The sequence below is a fragment of the Salvelinus fontinalis genome, chromosome 16 (genome assembly GCF_029448725.1).
Source record: "Salvelinus fontinalis isolate EN_2023a chromosome 16, ASM2944872v1, whole genome shotgun sequence".
Lineage (NCBI taxonomy): Eukaryota > Metazoa > Chordata > Actinopteri > Salmoniformes > Salmonidae > Salvelinus > Salvelinus fontinalis.
In genome coordinates this window covers 14,807,840-14,825,770 of record NC_074680.1, presented here as the reverse complement: position 1 = coordinate 14,825,770, position 17,931 = coordinate 14,807,840, and the positions used below count along the sequence as shown (strand labels likewise).

At 43.9% G+C, this 17,931-nt stretch overlaps 1 protein-coding gene across 6 annotated transcripts in view; it reads right to left on the bottom strand.

Moving 5' to 3' along the window:
* Positions 1-17,931, bottom strand: part of LOC129812690 (disks large-associated protein 2-like) — a 226,735-nt gene that overhangs the window by 118,269 nt on the left and 90,535 nt on the right. For 2 of the 6 annotated variants that reach the window (XM_055864469.1, XM_055864466.1), the window contains exon 2: positions 13,557-13,589. The exons of the other annotated variants lie outside the window; for them this stretch is intronic. In XM_055864469.1, coding sequence (XP_055720444.1) covers positions 13,557-13,589 — 33 coding nt within the window. The remainder of the gene's footprint in view (positions 1-13,556; positions 13,590-17,931) is intronic. 6 annotated transcript variants of the gene reach the window in all.

Below are 17,931 nucleotides of genomic sequence, written 5' to 3'. Positions count from 1 at the left end.
CAGAGACTGGGAGAGAAATTCACCTTTCAGCAGGGAAATAACCTACAACATAAGGCCAAATCTACACTGGAGTTGCATACCAAGAAGACACTGAATGTATCTGAGTGGCCAAGGTACAGTTTCGACTTAAATCTGCTTGAAAATCTATGGCAAATGTGTTTCTAACATGTATTGACTCAGGGAACTGAATACTTATGCAACGACTATACTTTTTTTTCCTTAATTCTTTCACTTTGACATTAGAGTATTTTGTTTAGATAGTTGACAAAAAAATTACAATTAAATAAATGTTAATCCCACTTAGTAACACAATCAAATGTTAAGAAATCCTATTAGTCTGAATACTTTTCCAAGGCACCGCATATCAATTAATTGGCGAGGGCACTTATTCTTTCAGACCTGGGCCCAAAAAAGGTCTAGTTGCCAAATACAAATTCCATCTACACATCATTGCCTTAGAGCACACAAAGAACTACACCTACCTTTGCCTTAATATCAGCACCACAGGTACCTTCCACAAGGCTGTGAACAATCTGAGAGACAAGGCAAGAAGGGCCTTCTACGCCATCAAAAGGAACATAAAGTTTGACATCCCAATTAGAATTTGTCAAAAAACACTTGAATAGAACCCATTGCCGATGGTTATGAGATCTGTGCTCCACTCGCCAACCAAGAATTCACAAAATGGGAGAAACATCAGATTGAGACTCTGCGTACAACGTAAAAAAAAAACGCCCTCAGTGTACAACGTAAAACTCAAAATAATGCGTGCAGAGCAGAATTAGGACGATACCCGCTAAAAATCCAAATCCAAAAAAGAGCAATTCAATTCTACAACCACCTAAAGGAAGCAATTCTCAAACGTTCCCTTACAAAGCCCTCACCTACTGAGAGATGAACCTGGAGAAGAGTCCCCTCAGCCAGTTGGTTCTGGAGCTCTGTTCACAAACAAAAACAAACTCCACAGAGCCCCAGGACAGCAACACTATTAGACCTAACATAAATCTAAAATAAAATTATTTGGCATATTCGATAGAATCAACTGAAAAACAGAGCAAACTGTAATGATATCTGGCTCTAAACCTGACTGACCTAAAATTAAGAAAAGCTTTGACTATGTACAGACTTGCTATCGAGAGTGGCCATCATAGGCAGACCTGGCTCTCGAGAGAAGACAGGTTATGTGCCCACTTCTCACAAAATGAGGTGGAAACTGAGCTGCACTTCCTAACCTCGTGTCATTTGCACCATCTTTGAGACACATACTGTACTTCCCACAGATCACACAGACCCATGAAGAATTTGTAAAAAAAATATTTGTTAGGAGAAATACAACAGTGTGTGATCACAGAAGCAAGATTTGTGACTTGTTGCCATAAGAAAAGGGCAACCAGCAGAGCACAAACACCATTGTAAATACAACCAATATTTATCTGTTTATTTTCTCTTGTCACGTTTACTATTAATATTTGATAGTTTTTTTTCTCACTTAAGTTGATTGTCTTTCATTTGCTTTGGCAATGTAAACATATGTTTCCCATGTCAATACATCCCTTTGAATTGAACTGAGAAGAGGGATTCTCTGTGTATCCTCTGTGTATCCAAGAGAATTCTCTTCGATTATATTCACAGCCGCATATATTCCCCCCCAAGCAGACACATCGATGGCCCTGAACGAACTTCATTTGACTCTATGTAAACTGGAAACCACATATCCTGAGGCTGCATTCATTGTAGCTGGGGATTTTAACAAGGCTAATCTGAAAGCAAGACTCCCTAAATTCTATCCGGATATCGATTGTGCAACCAGGGTTGGTAAAACCCTGGATCATTGTTATTCTAACTTCCGCGATGCATATAAGGCCCTCCCCCGCCCTCCCTTCAGAAAAGCTGACCACGACTCCATTTTGTTGCTTCCAGCCTATAGACAGAAACTAAAACAGGAAGCTCCCGCGCTCAGGTCTGTTCAATGCTGGTCCGACCAATCTGATTCCACGCTTTAAGATTGCTTCGATCAAGTGGACTGGGATAACATTGACGAATACGCTGATTCGGTGAGCGAGTTTATTAGCAAGTGCATCGGCGATGTCGTACCTACAGCAACTATTAAAACATTCCCAAACCAGAAACCGTGGTTTGATGGCAGCATTCGCGCGAACCTGAAAGTGCGAACCACTGCTTTTAATCAGGGCAAGGTGACCGGAAACATGACCGAATACAAACAGTGTAGCTATTCCCTCCGCAAGGCAATCAAACAAGCTAAGCGTCAGTATAGAGACAAAGTAGAGTCACAATTCAACGGCTCAGACACAAGAGGTATGTGGCAGGGTCTACAGTCTATCACGGATTACAAAAAGAAAACCAGCCCCGTAACGGACCAGGATGTCTTGCTCCCAGACAGACTAAACAACTTCTTTGCCCGCTTTGAGGACAATACAGTGCCACTGACAAGGCCCGCTAACAAAACCTGCGGACTCTCCTTCACTGCAGCCAACGTGAGTAAAACATTTAAACGTGTTAACCCTCGCAAGGCTGCAGGCCCAGACGGCATCCCCAGCCGCGTCCTCAGAGCATGCGCAGACCAGCTGGCTGGTGTGTTTACGGACATATTCAATCAATCCTTATCCCAGTCTGCTGTTCCCACATGCTTCAAGAGGGCCACCATTGTTACTGTTCTCAAGAAAGCTAAGGTAACTGAGCTAAACGACTACCGCCCCGTAGCACTCACTTCCGTCATCATGAAGTGCTTTGAGAGACTAGTCAAGGACCATATCACCTCCACCCTACCTGACAACCTAGACCCACTCCAATTTGCTTACCGCTCCAATAGATCCACAGACGACGCAATCGCAACCACACTGCACACTGCCCTAACCCATCTGGACAAGAGGAATACCTATGTAAGAATGCTGTTCATCGACTACAGCTCAGCATTTAACACCATAGTACCCTCCAAACTCATCATCAAGCTCGAGGCCCTGGGTCTCGACCCCCCCCTGTGCAACTGGGTACTGGACTTCCTGATGGGCTGCCCCCAGGTGGTGAGGGTAGGTAACAACATCTCCACTCCGCTGATCCTCAACACTGGGGCGCCACAAGGGTGCGTTCTGTATCCTCTCCTGTACTCCCTGTTCACCCATGACTGCGTGGCCATGCACGCCTCCAACTCAATCATCAAGTTTGCAGACGACCCTACATTGGTAGGTTTGATTACCAACAACGACGAGACGGCCTACAGGGAGGAGGCGAGGGGCCTCGGAGTGTGGTGTCAGGAAAATAAACTCACACAACGTCAACAAAACAAAGGAGATGATCGTGGACTTCAGAAAACAGCAGAGGGAGCACCCCCCTATCCACATCGACGGGACAGTAGTGGAGAGGGTTGTAAGTTTTAAGTTCCTCGGCGTACACATCACGGACAAACTGAAATGGTCCACCCACACAGACAGCGTGGTGAAGAAGGCGCAGCAGCGCCTCTTCAACCTCAGGAGGCTGAAGAAATTCGGCTTGTCACCAAAAGCACTCACAAACTTTTACAGATGCACAATCGAGAGCATCCTGTCAGGCTGTATCACCGCCTGGTACGGCAACTGCTCTGCCCACAACCGTAAGGCTCTCCAGAGGGTAGTGAGGTCTGCAATACGCATCACCGGGGGCAAACTACCTGCCCTCCAGGACACCTACACCACCCGATGTCACAGGAAAACCATAAAGATCATCAAGGACAACAACCACCCGAGCCACTGCCTGTTCACCCCGCTATCATCCAGAAGGCGAGTTCAGTACAGGTGCATCAAAGCAGGGACCGAGAGACTGAAAAACAGCTTCTATCTCAAGGCCATCAGACTGTTAAACAGCCACCACTAACATTGAGTGGCTGCTGCCAACATACTGACTCAACTCCAGCCACTTTAACAAAGTCACATTTTATGGAAAAATGTATCACTAGCCACTTTAAACAATGCCACTTTTATATGGCTACATACCCTACATTACTCATCTCATATGTATATACTGTACTCTATACCATCTACTGCATCTTGCTATCTTGAGGTAATACATGTATCACTAGCGACTTTAAACAATGGCACTTTTATATGTTTACATACCCTACATTACTCATCTCATATGTATATACTGTACTCAATACCATCTACTGCATCTTGCCTATGCCGTTCTGTACCATCACTCATTCATATATGTTTATGTACATATTCTTCATTCCTTTACACTTGTGTGTATAAGGTAGTTGTTGTGAAATTGATAGGTTAGATTACTCGTTGGTTATTACTGAATTGTCGGAACTAGAAGCACAAGCATTTCTCTACACTCGCATTAACATCTGCTAACCATGTGTATGTGACAAATACAATTTGATTTGATTTGAAAGTGCAATTCTTCCATGAGACGGATTTATCCTCACATATTCGTCATGCTGCGCTCACATTGAGCTTGGATTTCATGACATGATATTTTAGGCAATGTCGGCTATCGAGCCACAGCAATGACTTGCTGCCTGTGAACTCTCTTCTTATCGTGGTTACTTTGGAGCAGAAATGGGAAGGAATGATATGTAGCAAGTGGCTAGTCTTCCCTGGGTGGTCTAGAGGTTTGTTTTACAAGTATTTGCTCAGACACCATCAATTTTGCTTCATAACTGACCTCAGTACAAATTGTACAAGAAATAACTCAGAAATGATGGGAAAAGTGCTGCAGAAATTGTTGTGTTGGGAGCAAACTGGGCTGAGAGCAGAGAAAGAGAGAGCCGTTGCTTAGTTGACGATAAGGCTGGAGAGTGGGTCTGCCTTCCTGCGCCTGGTAAAAACTGCTTGCAGTTTTAATGGCATGTTTGCTTAATCCACTTCACTGGGCTGCTGGAGGCAATCTTTAGACGTTACTTTTTTTCTAAGATGGCTGTTGGTGACACAAAGCCCCTGCATTGCCATACTCAGAGATGCTAAGCCCTGGCAATGTTGTGTTCTGCTCAGAGCTGTGAAATTCACAGAAATCCACTGGTACTCTATCCACTGGACCTGTTTAATTTCTACGGCTCAGACCTAGCCTTCACAGGGCCTACTGAAACAAGGCATGTGTACAGTATTGTTGTATTGGCTATGCTGTTGTTGCTATCTACAGTCCCATCCCATTTTATCCTGGTCTATAATGGGCATTGACCTTCGGCTGCAGCCTGGCACACGTCATGCCCTTCTAGTCTCTAAACAATTTAAATGTTTTTTTTAGATAAAAAAACCCCATGCTGCATATGGAACAATGTTTTCTGGGCTCAGGGGGAACATGCATTAGGGCTTAATTATATTACCAGGAGCTCCAGCACCCCCGTAATGCCTCGTGGGGCAAGAGCATACAGTAAAATGGTCTCCCAGAATGAAATTAGACTAGTGGTATTCAAGCTTTTCAGCTGGGTCTGATTTTTTTCCTCAATCATATCTGGGGACCCCATTTTTTCAGCAATAATTTCTTGCGACACCACCTCAACCCAAATATAATGACACAACCTTAGTCATTAAATTTAGATTTTTACATCAACAAATAACCTTTCATTACATTTTCATCTGTTATCAAAATAAAAAGAAACCAATAAATATATTTACTCAATTAAATGAATTCTTCAAATTTTCTTTCTCAAAAAAGTTTGAATATTGTCCCATAGAATAATCTGGACTATTAATTTCTTGTTCCCCAAAAATACATTATAACTATCATTTTCGCAACCCCACTACAGTTCCCTCGCAAACCAGACTTTGAATACCAATGAATTTGGTAGGTAGACCCATAGAGCATATAAATATGAGTTATATTTTGTTGTTCTGGGATGGAAAATGTTCCAAGAATATGAATTTACTTTCTGATATGGGATACTGAATTGCAGTATATTGCATCGCCATATGAAAAACTGAAGAGCCCACAGCAGGCTACATTATCATGTCCCTGTCACGATCGTCGTAATAATATTCAGACCAAAGCGCAGCGTGAAATCGGTTCGACGGGACTGGACGCCGTGCCTGGACTGGACTTCGGCGCAGAGGAAGGCTCCTGCCATGGAGCGGGACTGGACGCCGTGCCTGGACTGGGCACCGGCGCAGAGGAAGGCTCCGGCATTGGAGCGGGACTGGACGCGTGCCTGGCCTTGGAGCGGGACTGGACGCGTGCCTGGACTGGGCACCGGCGCAGAGGAAGGCTCCTGGCCATGGAGCGGGACTGAACGCCGTGCCTGGACTGGACATCGGCACAGAGGAAGGCTCCGGCCTTTAGGAGGTCCCGGACTGTGGACCGTCGTAGGAGGTTCCGGACTGTGGACCGTCGTAGGAGGTTCCGGACTGTGGACCATCGTAGTTGGTTCCGGACTGTGGACCGTCGTAGGAGGTTCCGGATTGTGGACCGTCGCAGGAGGTTCCGGACTGTGAACCGTCGCCGGAAGCTCTGGACTGTGAACCGTCGCCGGAAGCTCTGGACTGTGAACCGTCGCCGGAAGATCTGGACTGTGAACCGTCACCGGAAGCTCTGGACTGTGAACCGTCGCCGGAAGCTCTGGACTGGGAACCGTTGCCGGAAGCTCTGGACTGGGGACCGTCGCCGGAAGCCTGGTGCGTGGAGCTGGCACAGCTGGCACCTGACTGGTGACACGCACTTCAGGGCGAGTGCGAGGAGCAGGCACAGGACGCACCGGACTGGGGAGGCGCACTGGAGGCCTAGTGCGTGGAGCCGGCACATCTGGTACCGGACTGGTGACACACACTTCAGGGCAAGTGCGAGGAGCGGGCACAGGACGTACCGGACTGGGAAAGCGCACTGGAAGCCTGGTGCATGGAGCCGGCACAGGTGGCACCGGACTGGTGACACGCACTTCAGGGCAAGTGCGAGGAGCATGCACCGGACGTACCGGCTTGAGGAGGCGCACTGGAGGTCTAGTGCGTGAAGCAGGCACAGGTAGTACCGGACTGGTGACACGCACTTCAGGGCAAGTGCGAGGAGCGGGCACAGAACGTACCGGACTGGTGACACGCACTTCAGGGCAAGTGCGAGGAGCATGCACCGGACGTACCGGCTTGAGGAGGCGCACTGGAGGCCTGGTGCCGGCACAGGTGGTACCGGACTGGTGACACACACGTCAGGGCAAGTGCGAGGAGGAGACACAGGACGTACTGGGCTGTGATGGTGTAGAGCCGGCACACATGGTACTGGACAGATGACACGCTCCTCAAGGCGAGTGTGGAGAGCTGGCGCAGGACGTACTGGGCTGTGGAGGCGTACTGGAGACCTGGTGCGTGGAGCCTGCTAGCACGCTCCTCAGGACGAGTACGGAGAGCTGACTCAGGTGGCATCAAACTAATAACACGCTTCTTAGGGCGAATGTCGTGCATCATACACCAACATAACTACTCTCTCATTTCTCTCTCCTCCAATTTCTCCATCAACTCACTGACGGTCTCTGACTCTCTCCATTCACTCTCTTCCAATTTCTCCATCTTCTCCCAGATTGGCTCTGGTTCACTCCTAGGCTCTGCCGACCACCCCGTGTGCCCCTCCCCAAAACATTTTTGGGGCTGTTCTTTGGACTTTCGTTGTGGCCGCGAACCCCGGCGTCGTCGCTGTCTTCCCTTCTCTCCTTGCGTCTGCTTCCAAGGAAGGCTTTCGTGTCCTCCCATTATTTCCTCCCAAGTCCAGGATATCTTCTCCTCCTTGATCTCCTCCCAACCCCAGGATACCTTCTCCTCCTGGGCACGCTGCTTGGTCCTGGTGTGGTGGGATCTTTTTTCACGATTGTCTTAATAACATTCAGACCAAAGCGCAGCGTGAAATTGGTTCGACATTTTATTAGAAGTGAACCGCACAAAAAAACAATAAAGCGCAAACGACACGTGAAGCTATGGAGTGCTCACAGGGAACTACACATAAACAAGATCCCACAAAAAAACAGTGGGAAAATGGCTGCCTAAATATGATCCCCAATCAGAGACAACGCTAAACAGCTTCCTCTGATTGGGAACCATACCAGGCCAACATAGAAATAAAACAACCTAGATTACCCACCCTAGTCACAACCCGACCTAACCAAAATAGAGAATAAAAAGGCTCTCTATGGTCAGGGCGTGACAGTTCCCCACCCCTTGGGAGCATGGACGTTATGAACATCCTGCTACCTTATTATTACACCATATATTTCACATCCGCTGCATTTACCCTTACATTGATTTTTGGAACAATAAAAAAATATATGCACCATATGATTAATCCAGCAGAGACCTCGAGAAGTCACCTATAGGTGATGCACAACTCAAGCCCCTAAGAACAACAGCTTCCAAAAAATGTACTCCCCTTATGCCAATTTCTTTGGTTCATTGGTTAACACATGTTTCTTAAAGTACACACAAGCCTACTGTGGATGTTGTTTCACCCAATATTGTAAATAGTAAATATGATGCTATATGTGGAGATCTACTAACAGCGATGATCTCTTCAATATGAGGGATTTGTGCATCATTGACTGTGTGGGCTGATGAGTGTTGCTCTGAGGCCAGGTCATGACGCTTCAAAGACTCCAGACTCTGCTCTTATCCCTCCTGCCATTTACACACAGTGACATGCTCATTTGGGTCTCAACATGAGGCTCCCCCTCTTGCTCTCTGTTTCTCTCTATGTTTCTCTCTCTGTTTCTAACTCTCTCTCTCTGTTTCTAACTCTCTCTCTCTCTCTCTCTCTCTCTCTCTCTCTCTCTCTCTCTCTCTCTCTCTCTCTCTCTCTCTCTCTCTCTCTCTCTCTCTCTCTCTCTCTCTCTCTCTCTCTCTCTCTCTCTCACTGTCTCTTTCACTGTCTCTCTCTTTTAGGGTTCTCTCTATCTGTTTCTATTTGTTTCTCTCTCCCTTTTATTCTCCTCTTTGTCTCTCTTTCTCACTATCCCTCGTTTTCTCTCTGTCTAACCCCCCTTCTCTCTCATCAGTGACCTGCCTGCCTTAACAACCCCAGTTGTCTTCCTGCCTCCCTGTGATGCCCACAGCATACCAAACCACGTACCCACCCACACCGCCAATCTCCTCCACTCAGTCAGTCAATAGCCTCAGAAGGTCCTAAGTAAATGCCATATTTTATTTCTAAGTGCACTATCCTATTATTATAAAAAGAGCATGTTGAATACTGACTCACCTCCAGAGCTGTAGCATAGGCTACACTCTACACAGCCTATACCCATAGTGCTCTAGAATTTCATATTATCCCTTAGTTCTGGAGGCGTTTTCTTTTAATACTCCAAGGTATCCGATTAAAAGCAAATTCAATTACTCACTTGCCCTACCTTCCTGTTGTTGACAGCAGGAAAACAATGTGGTCTGAAATGAAAATGACCCTTTCCTTTGTATGAATGAAAGCATGTTTGCTAACTCATTATGGTCTCTAGGTCTTAAAAAGACCAATTTGAAGCTCATGTTTTCTTTTCAAATCATTTTTTTTTTCTTTTCAAATCATTTTCAGACAGCTGGGCCAGTAATGTATTTCCATTTATTCATCGACCTACATAAGTGTGCAGTATTATTGAAATGGTCCATCTTGTTTAGGTCATCTCATAGCTTATTTGAATATGAATTCAGGTCCCGGCACATTTCACCAGACTAACTACCCCACAGAAGATGTCATTTGAGTTTTTGTGAATGGAAAACCCAAATGAACAGTGGCTTTCCTGCACCTTGAGATATCCCCAATGGAAACGGCTGAGTATGAAAACAACATTTTATTCAAATTTGCATCTCTTTATCGCCACTTTTTTTTTAAGCACAAACACTTCTAAACTGCACAGTTCCCTGTGGACCTTGAAAGAGTTTTGGATCCCAACCTGGGGCCCCTGTGTCAATCCCTGATATTACCCTGAGAGTAACAGAGTAACATAGAGTGATGATGAGCTCCCGAGGGACACAATCTTATCTGTAAATCCATCTGATCAACACCGGGTATGATAGGAGATGGACGATGAAAAGCCCACAATCCTTCTGGATCAAGGGGACACATGACAGAAGATATGGCGCCTCTCGGCTTGCTCTATGCTGTGAACTATAGCATGTTGATTTATTTCAACAAGATAAAGCCTGCCAGCATTCCCTTCCTGTCCAGGGGCTTTGGCTTTCTCCGATGGCGTTTTTGGATGATGTCACTGTTTATTGTGTGTTAGGGCTGTTGCTCATGGCTCAGCACTCGGTGCATAAGCATGGAGATAATATGTGCATGTTGTCAGATTACCTGGAGGGCATCAAGCTCCCTCGCACATCCTCTAACGCTTCCACTCTCTCTCACTCTTTCTCGCTCACCCTTTCTCTCTCACACTTACTCTCTCCCTCTCACTCTGACTAACACGTCCTCCAGGCTGTGGGGGTCTAGGGGGACATCCGTCTCTTTGTGGCCTTGTGGCCCAGTGGCCCTCAGAGGCAATGAGCAGTGACATGAGCAGCCTGACTCTGGAGCATCAAGCCTGCTTGGAGCTCAAAATAAAGGCCCGGATGATCTGTTCCCTTCTGCCCGGTCCGGCCCCCAACTGTCCCTTCTGGACGCTCTCTCCACTGACACTGAAGGAAGGTCACACTATCCTCCTCCACTGGCTCACCACGAGGGTTCGTCCTTTCCCCTCTGTTGTTTGTACTGTATACCAATGGTTGTCAGAGTAATCACGACTCTAGGCATATCATTTAGTTTGCAGATAACTCGGTTATCTTGAGTCTTTCACAGGATGAAGAGGTGAGGAGTTTGTTAGCTGGTGGCCCAGTGGTGGAGGAGTTTGTTGGATGGTGTGACCACTCCTATTTAGAACGTATTACTTAATGTCAAGAAAACCAAGGATATGGCTATTGATTTCCGGATGAGCTCCCTGCCACCAATACAGACTCTGATTGATGGATAGCCAGTGGAGATTGTATTAATCAACAAAGGCCTGTAACTAGGCCACTAAGGAGCATTCAATGTCATCTTGGTAAGCAACTCCAGTGTATCTTTGGCCTTGTGTTTTAGGTTACTGCTGAAAAGTGAATTTGTCTCCCAGTGTCTGTTGGAAAGCAGATTGAAGCAGGTTTTTGCTTATGCTTAGCTCCATTCCGTGTCTTTTTATCCCCCCCAAAAATGACCTAGTCCTTGCTGATGACAAGCATACCCATAACATGATGCAGCCACCACTATGCTTGAAAATATGAATTCTCAGTTAGTGGTACTCAGTGATGTGTTGTGTTGGATTTGCCCCAAACATATCTCTTTGTATTCAGGTCATAAAGTTAATTTCTTTGCCATTTTTTGCAGTTTTACTTTAGTGCCTTATTACAAACAGGATGCATGTTTTGGATTTATTTTCTGTCATTTAGATTAGTATTGTGTAGTAACTACAATGTTGCTGATCTATCCTCAGTTTTCTCCTATCCTAACTGTTGGCCTCTTGGTGAAATCCCTGAGCGGTTTCCTTCCTCTCCAGCAGTTAGGAAGGACGCCTGTATTTTTGTAGTGACTGGGTGTATTGATACACCATCCAAAGAGTAATTAATAACTTCACTATGCTAAAAGGGAAATTCAATGTCTGCTTTTTTTTTTTTTTACCCATCTACCATTAGGTGGTCTTCTTTGCGAGGAATTGGAACACCTCCCTGGTCTTTGTGGTAAATCTGTGTTTGAAATTCCCTGCTCGATTGAGGGACCTTACAGATAGGTAGTCATGAGGTAGTCATTAAAAAATTATGTTAAACACTATTATTGCACACAGAGTGAGTCCATGTAACTTATGTGACTTGTTAAGCAAATGTTTACTCCTAAAAAAAATAAAAACATCATTCCACTTTGACATTATGGGTGTAGGCCAGTGACACAAAATCTCAATTGAATCCATTTAAATTTCCGGCTGTAACACAACAAATTGTAGAACAATTCAAGGGGTATGAATACTTTCTGAAGGCACTGCACATTAAAATGTTTCTGCCATTTCTTGATTTCATACTTCTCAATTCCACCGGAGCAAAAGAGGTAAAAGCTCTTATCCCTTGTCAGATCTACTATTTGGATGTTTTTTCTTTAGACATATCTTTGTATGCCTACATGGTGTGCAGTTGTACAAGTAGGAAAACAGACAGACAGGTAGACAAAATGTGATACAGCAACATACATTTTCAGTGAGCTGGTTGGATGAAGCAATGACAGGATAATGAATAGCACAAGCTTTCACATACAGTGATGGGAATAATGACACAAAAGCACTCCAAAAATCAAAGCCTAATGCATGCAGACCTTTCATAAAGACCATTAAAGGGGAAATCTGCAGTTTAAACAACAACAAAGCTACACCCCGCCACTGATTTGGTAAGCAGCTGAGGGATAGGGCTGGAGAAATGTAACCACTCTCATAGACAGAGCTATAGATGCAAGAACTGGCCATCCATTAGATTAAAATTAAAGTTTAAACCTAAACCATGTTTTGAGGCAATACAGTGTTTCTTTACAATTACATTGTTTACAAACTCATTTGGAGTGTGATGGAATATGACAGTTGAACTAAGATCATGAGGCATTTATAAGTAATTTTATTATTAAAGACTAATTAACACTATTTTAAAATATAAAAAAATTGACGTAGCAGACGTAGATTTCCCCTTTAAGATGAGGGATGACATCAGCTGTGCCTTGGTAAAGTAACTGCCCAGTGTTTCCAGATTTCTATGAAAAATGACCTGTAATTGCTTACAATATGAGTGAAAGAGTTTTCCTTCCAAAATATCTAAATTAAGTATGTTAAAAGGCAGCTTTTCTGTGTTGGAATGGTGTGGGTGTACCCCAACAACAAAATGGTGTGGCCTTATACTGGTAATTAAAAATATTAATGCAAGTAGATTGCTGATTGGCCACCTCATCCTCCTCTAGACCACTTATTAACCACCTCATCCTGCTCAGGGAGGTGACATCATGTTCTATGAGGAAATAGTAAGCATTTTTGAAATGGTCTGTTTGAAATGTTTGTTTTTTAAAGTATTTTTTCTCCAATTTATGATTTGACCACAAATACGAGTATAGGACGAGTCAACAGAATTATTTGAATATGAGTTAACAGAATATGAACTTTTAAAGTGAGATTTCCACAGGGCAGTTACTTTAAGATGGCTTCCACTTCAAGAATGAGGATTTCTAAATGTCAGCCAATGAAAGGGGTACCAGTATATAAGAAGAAGAGGCTCAACGACTGAGAAGCTTTTAGACATCCGGTAACATCTAATATGTCTGTTAACAAGACATTAGATCAGCCCCACAGCACATATCTCCCCAATGATTAGTTAGTGATGAAAAGCAGTTCTGACAGAATGGTTCATCTATCCTACTGGGTGTGCGGCATTTGTTCCAGCCCAGCACTAACACATCTGTTTCAAATACTGTAATCAACTAATCACAGTTATTAGTCTGAACCTGTAGCTGAATCAAGTGTATTAGTGCTGGGCTAAAACTGCTCCAGACCGTGATCCCCTGTTCCCTCCCTTCTAACACTGCATAAACCTGCATTATGACAGAAGCTTTGAACGGCGAGGCACACTCACCTTCTGGCTCACCACACAGTGTGCACTGTGATTCTACAGACCAAGAGAGAACCAAGAGAGACAAGAGCACATTGTTACCATCAGATACTGTGCATGTGGTCAAGATGAGATAGAACAGTGAGATGGCATTGATTTGAGTGGCTGGTCAATTCATAACTCATTGATCAAACAACGTTACAACAAGAGCACAACATACAAGGACAGCATTTTCAAGTGTTTTTTTTAACCAGTTTTGTTACCATAGAAACTCAGCAACCATGCATAATATAGAGATAAGGAGAGATGTGAGTACCCACATAGATGATATGATGGTAGCATTGTAGAGACAGGAATCAAAGTAAAAAACACAATATAGATTTATCACTGCCACTACCATTGAATACAATGCCAAAACAACAGACAGGCAACCCAACGCTCATCTCAAAATAGAAACATAATAATGAATATTGATTTACATCCACGTGCTATCAATCATTTATACCCTTTGTATTAGGCCCCCTCTTGAGGAGTGTCAAAATGCCACCTTCCATTATGCCACAGTATGATTACCATGCAAACACAAGCATTAGTTTTAGTGTGTTTATAGCTTTACAAAAGCATGTAAATTAGTTTGATAGGGCAGTATTTGTAATTACAATTGTTTACCTTTCTCCTCCTAAAGCATACAGTGGATAAGTACCCTACGGTGGCTGTGTGTGTGTGTGTGTGTGTGTTTTATTTTGACAGGGAGTCATGCTGAGACCAAGGTGTCTTTGACAGATGAGCCCTGTATTTACATCAATACACATCAATACTGTGTACATTACACACATCAATGCATGAACGTGTGTTTTGGTCTCCCGAGTGGCGCAGCGGTCTAAGTCGCTGCATCTCAGTGCTAGAGGCGTCACTACAGAACCTGGTTTGATCCCAGGCTGTATCACAACCGGCCGTGATCAGGAGTCCCATAGGGCGGCGCACAATTGGCCCAGCGTCGTCCGGGTCAGGTGATGGTTTGACCGGGATGAGCCGTCATTGTAAAATAAGAATTTGTTCTTAACTGACTTTCCTAATAAAAGTTAAATAAAAATAACACAAAAAATGAAAACCAAAACACATTCATAGAAAATACACATTCTTTAGTTTAATCAGCCTTTTGAATTGCCCTAGAGGCACCAATTCATAACATTTTTGAGAGCTTTGATGATTATTCTACAAGTAAGGTGCAAAAAAACTAAAAGCAAATTTACCTAACTTAGTAGAGATCAAAGGGATCTCCAGAGTTAGTCAGCCCTGAGACTGGGTCGTGTATTTCGTACATCTGTAAGTTAACAAAGAAGTAAGGTACGGCGGAGGTTTATGCAGGTGGGCTTTATATAGAAAAAGAGTGCCATGCATTGATCTACAGACTTTAAAGAGGGCCGGGCTACTTTCTGATCCAGAATGCAGTGATGTGTACTGAAACTATCACCCGTAATAAAGCATAGTTCGCTATGATAAACTGTGTCCAAAGGCTTCAATAGTGACAGCTGCCTTCATATAGACAATATCGCCATAGTCTATAACCGGTATGAATGTTGACTGAATTATGTGTTTTCTGCTATTAAATGAAAGGCATGAACTACTCCTATAAAAGAAGGCCATTTTAATTTCAAATGTCTTACCTAACTCATCAACATGCTTTTTGAAAGATAGCTTTTTGTCAATACAGATACTTAGAAGTGGAGACATGATTGATGAGTGCACCAACCAATGTACATACAGTGCATTCGGAAAGTATTCAGACCCCTTGACTTTTTCCACATTTTGCTACATTACAGCCTTATTCTAAAATGTATTCAATTGTTTTTTTTACTCATCAATCTACACACAATACCCCATAATGACAAAGCAAAAACAGATTTAGACACTTTTGCAAAGTTATCAAAAATAGAAAAGAAGAAATATCAAATTTACATAAGTATTCAGACCCTTTACTCAGTACTTTGTTGAAGCACCTTTGGCAGCGATTACAGCCTTGAGTCTTCTTGGATATGACACTACAAGCTTGGCACACCTGTATTTGGGAGTTTCTCCCATTCTTCTCTGCAGATCCTCTCAAGCTCAGTCAGGTTGGATGGGGAGGTCTCTCGAGATTTTCGATCACGTTCAAGTCCAGGCTCTGGCTGGGCCACTCAAGGACAATCAGAGACTTGTCCCGAAGCAACTCCTGCGTTGTCTTGGCTGTGTGCTTAGGGTCGTTGTCCTGTTGGACAGTGAACCTTCGCCCCAGGATGAGGTCCTGAGCACTCTGGAGCAGGTTTTCATTAAAGATTTCTCTGTACTTTGCTCCGTTCATCTTTCCCTCGATCCTGACTAGTCTCCCAGTCCCTGACGCTGAAAAACATCCCGACAGCATGATGCTTCCACCAACATGATTCACCGTAGGGATGGTGCCAGGTTTTCTCCAGACGGGACGCTTGGCATTCAGGCCAAAGAGTTCTATCTTGGTTTCATCAGACCAGAGAATATTGTTTCTCATGGTCTGAGAGTATTTAGGTGCATTTGGCAAACTCCAAGCGGGCTGTCATGTGCCTTTTACTGAGGAGTGATTTCCGTCTGGCCACTCTTCCTGAAAAGACTGATTGGTGGAGTGCTGCAGAGATGGTTGTCCTTCTGGAAGATTCTCCCATCTCCACAGAGGAACTCTGGAGCTCCTTCAGAGTTCTTGATCACCTCCCTGACCAAGGCCCTTCCCTCCGATTGCTCAGTTTGGCCTGGCAGCCAGCTCTAGGAAGAGTCTTGGTGGTTCCAAACTTCTTCAATTGAAGAACGATGGAGGCCACTTTTTTGGGGACCTTCAATGCTACAGAATTTGTATTGGTGTTCTTCCCCAGATCTGTGTCTCGACACAATTCTGTCTTGGAGTTCTACGGACAATTCCTTCGCCCTCATGGCTTGGTTTTTGATCCAACATACACTGTCAACTTATATGGACAGGTGTGTGCCTTTACAAATAATGTCAAATCAATTGAATTTACTACAGGTGGACTCCAATCAAGTTATAGAAACATCTCAAGAATGATCAATGGAAACAGGATGTACCTGAGCTCAATTTAGAGTCTAATATCCAAGGGTCTGAATACTTCTGTATTTCTTTTCAATCATTTTAAAACCTGGTTTCGCCTTGTCATTATGGGGTATTGTGTGTAGATTGAGGAGGGAAACAAGTTATTTAATCCATTTTAGAATAAGGCTGTAATGTAACAAAATGTGGAACAAGTAAAAGGGGTCTGAATACTTTCGAATGCACTATATGCATAAATCATCAGATACATTTGTATGTGATTTTGAGAATAACATATACTTGGTTTGACCTGTATTAAGTACCATTTTCAATTCAATAAAGGCTTTCTGCAAAGTAATGAAGGCAGATAAAACCTCCAAAAGAGCCTGTTCAACCTTGGGGGCAATAGCATACACAACAGTCTCATCTGCATACAGGTGCACGCAACCAACATTGTTTTTATAGACAGTAAAAAGTACAGGACCTAAAATGTATCCCTGTGGGACAGCTTTTGTAATATTAAGGAAACTTGACTTAACACCATTAGAAAAAACACATTGGGTCTTGTCGGTCGAGTAATTTTCTAACCAATTACATGACGCCTGTTCCATACCGATTGCAGAGAATCTTTTAATCAATAAAGAGTGATCAACAATATTGAAAGCCTTGGATAAGTCAATAAAGAGGGCAGCACAGTGCTTCCTCCTGTCCATACCCTTAACCGCATAATTTAAAACCAAGGTTACAGCAGAGGTGGTGCTATGACTCGGCCAGAAACCAGACTTGTGAACACTTCGAATATATCTCGTAGCTAGGATGGATTTAAGCTGACAGTTGATTAAGGATTTTTTTTTAAATTGCTAGGCAAGACAATTTCAACATTGGGATGATAATTATTTCGGTCAGATGGGTCCCCACTTTTGTGGAGAGAGAGCACACGGGCCACCTTCCAAACCCTGGGGATAGCACCCAAGATAATAGTCAGATTCAAAATATGTGTCAATGACCCCACAATCAGGGGAGCAGAAAGCTGCAGCAAGATAAGATCAAGGAAATCAGCCCCAGTGGATTTTTAAAAGCGAGGCATCTAGCACATCACAAGCAGAGAGTTGTTGAAATGAGAACCAAGATGCGCTAGAAGGTGACTGATCTTCCATCGAGCCAATTGGAGGCTGGGGGAGGGTGGAGCAGTCGACTGACTGACCAGGGTCAATTAAACCACCATTTATTTGAAATAAAAAGCCTGCCGAGATAAAATACTAAAAGCATCACTTCTCAAATGTTTGTGCATGTGTATGCGTTCAATATACTCTATGTCTGTCTGTATGTCTGCGCGTTTCCAATATGCTT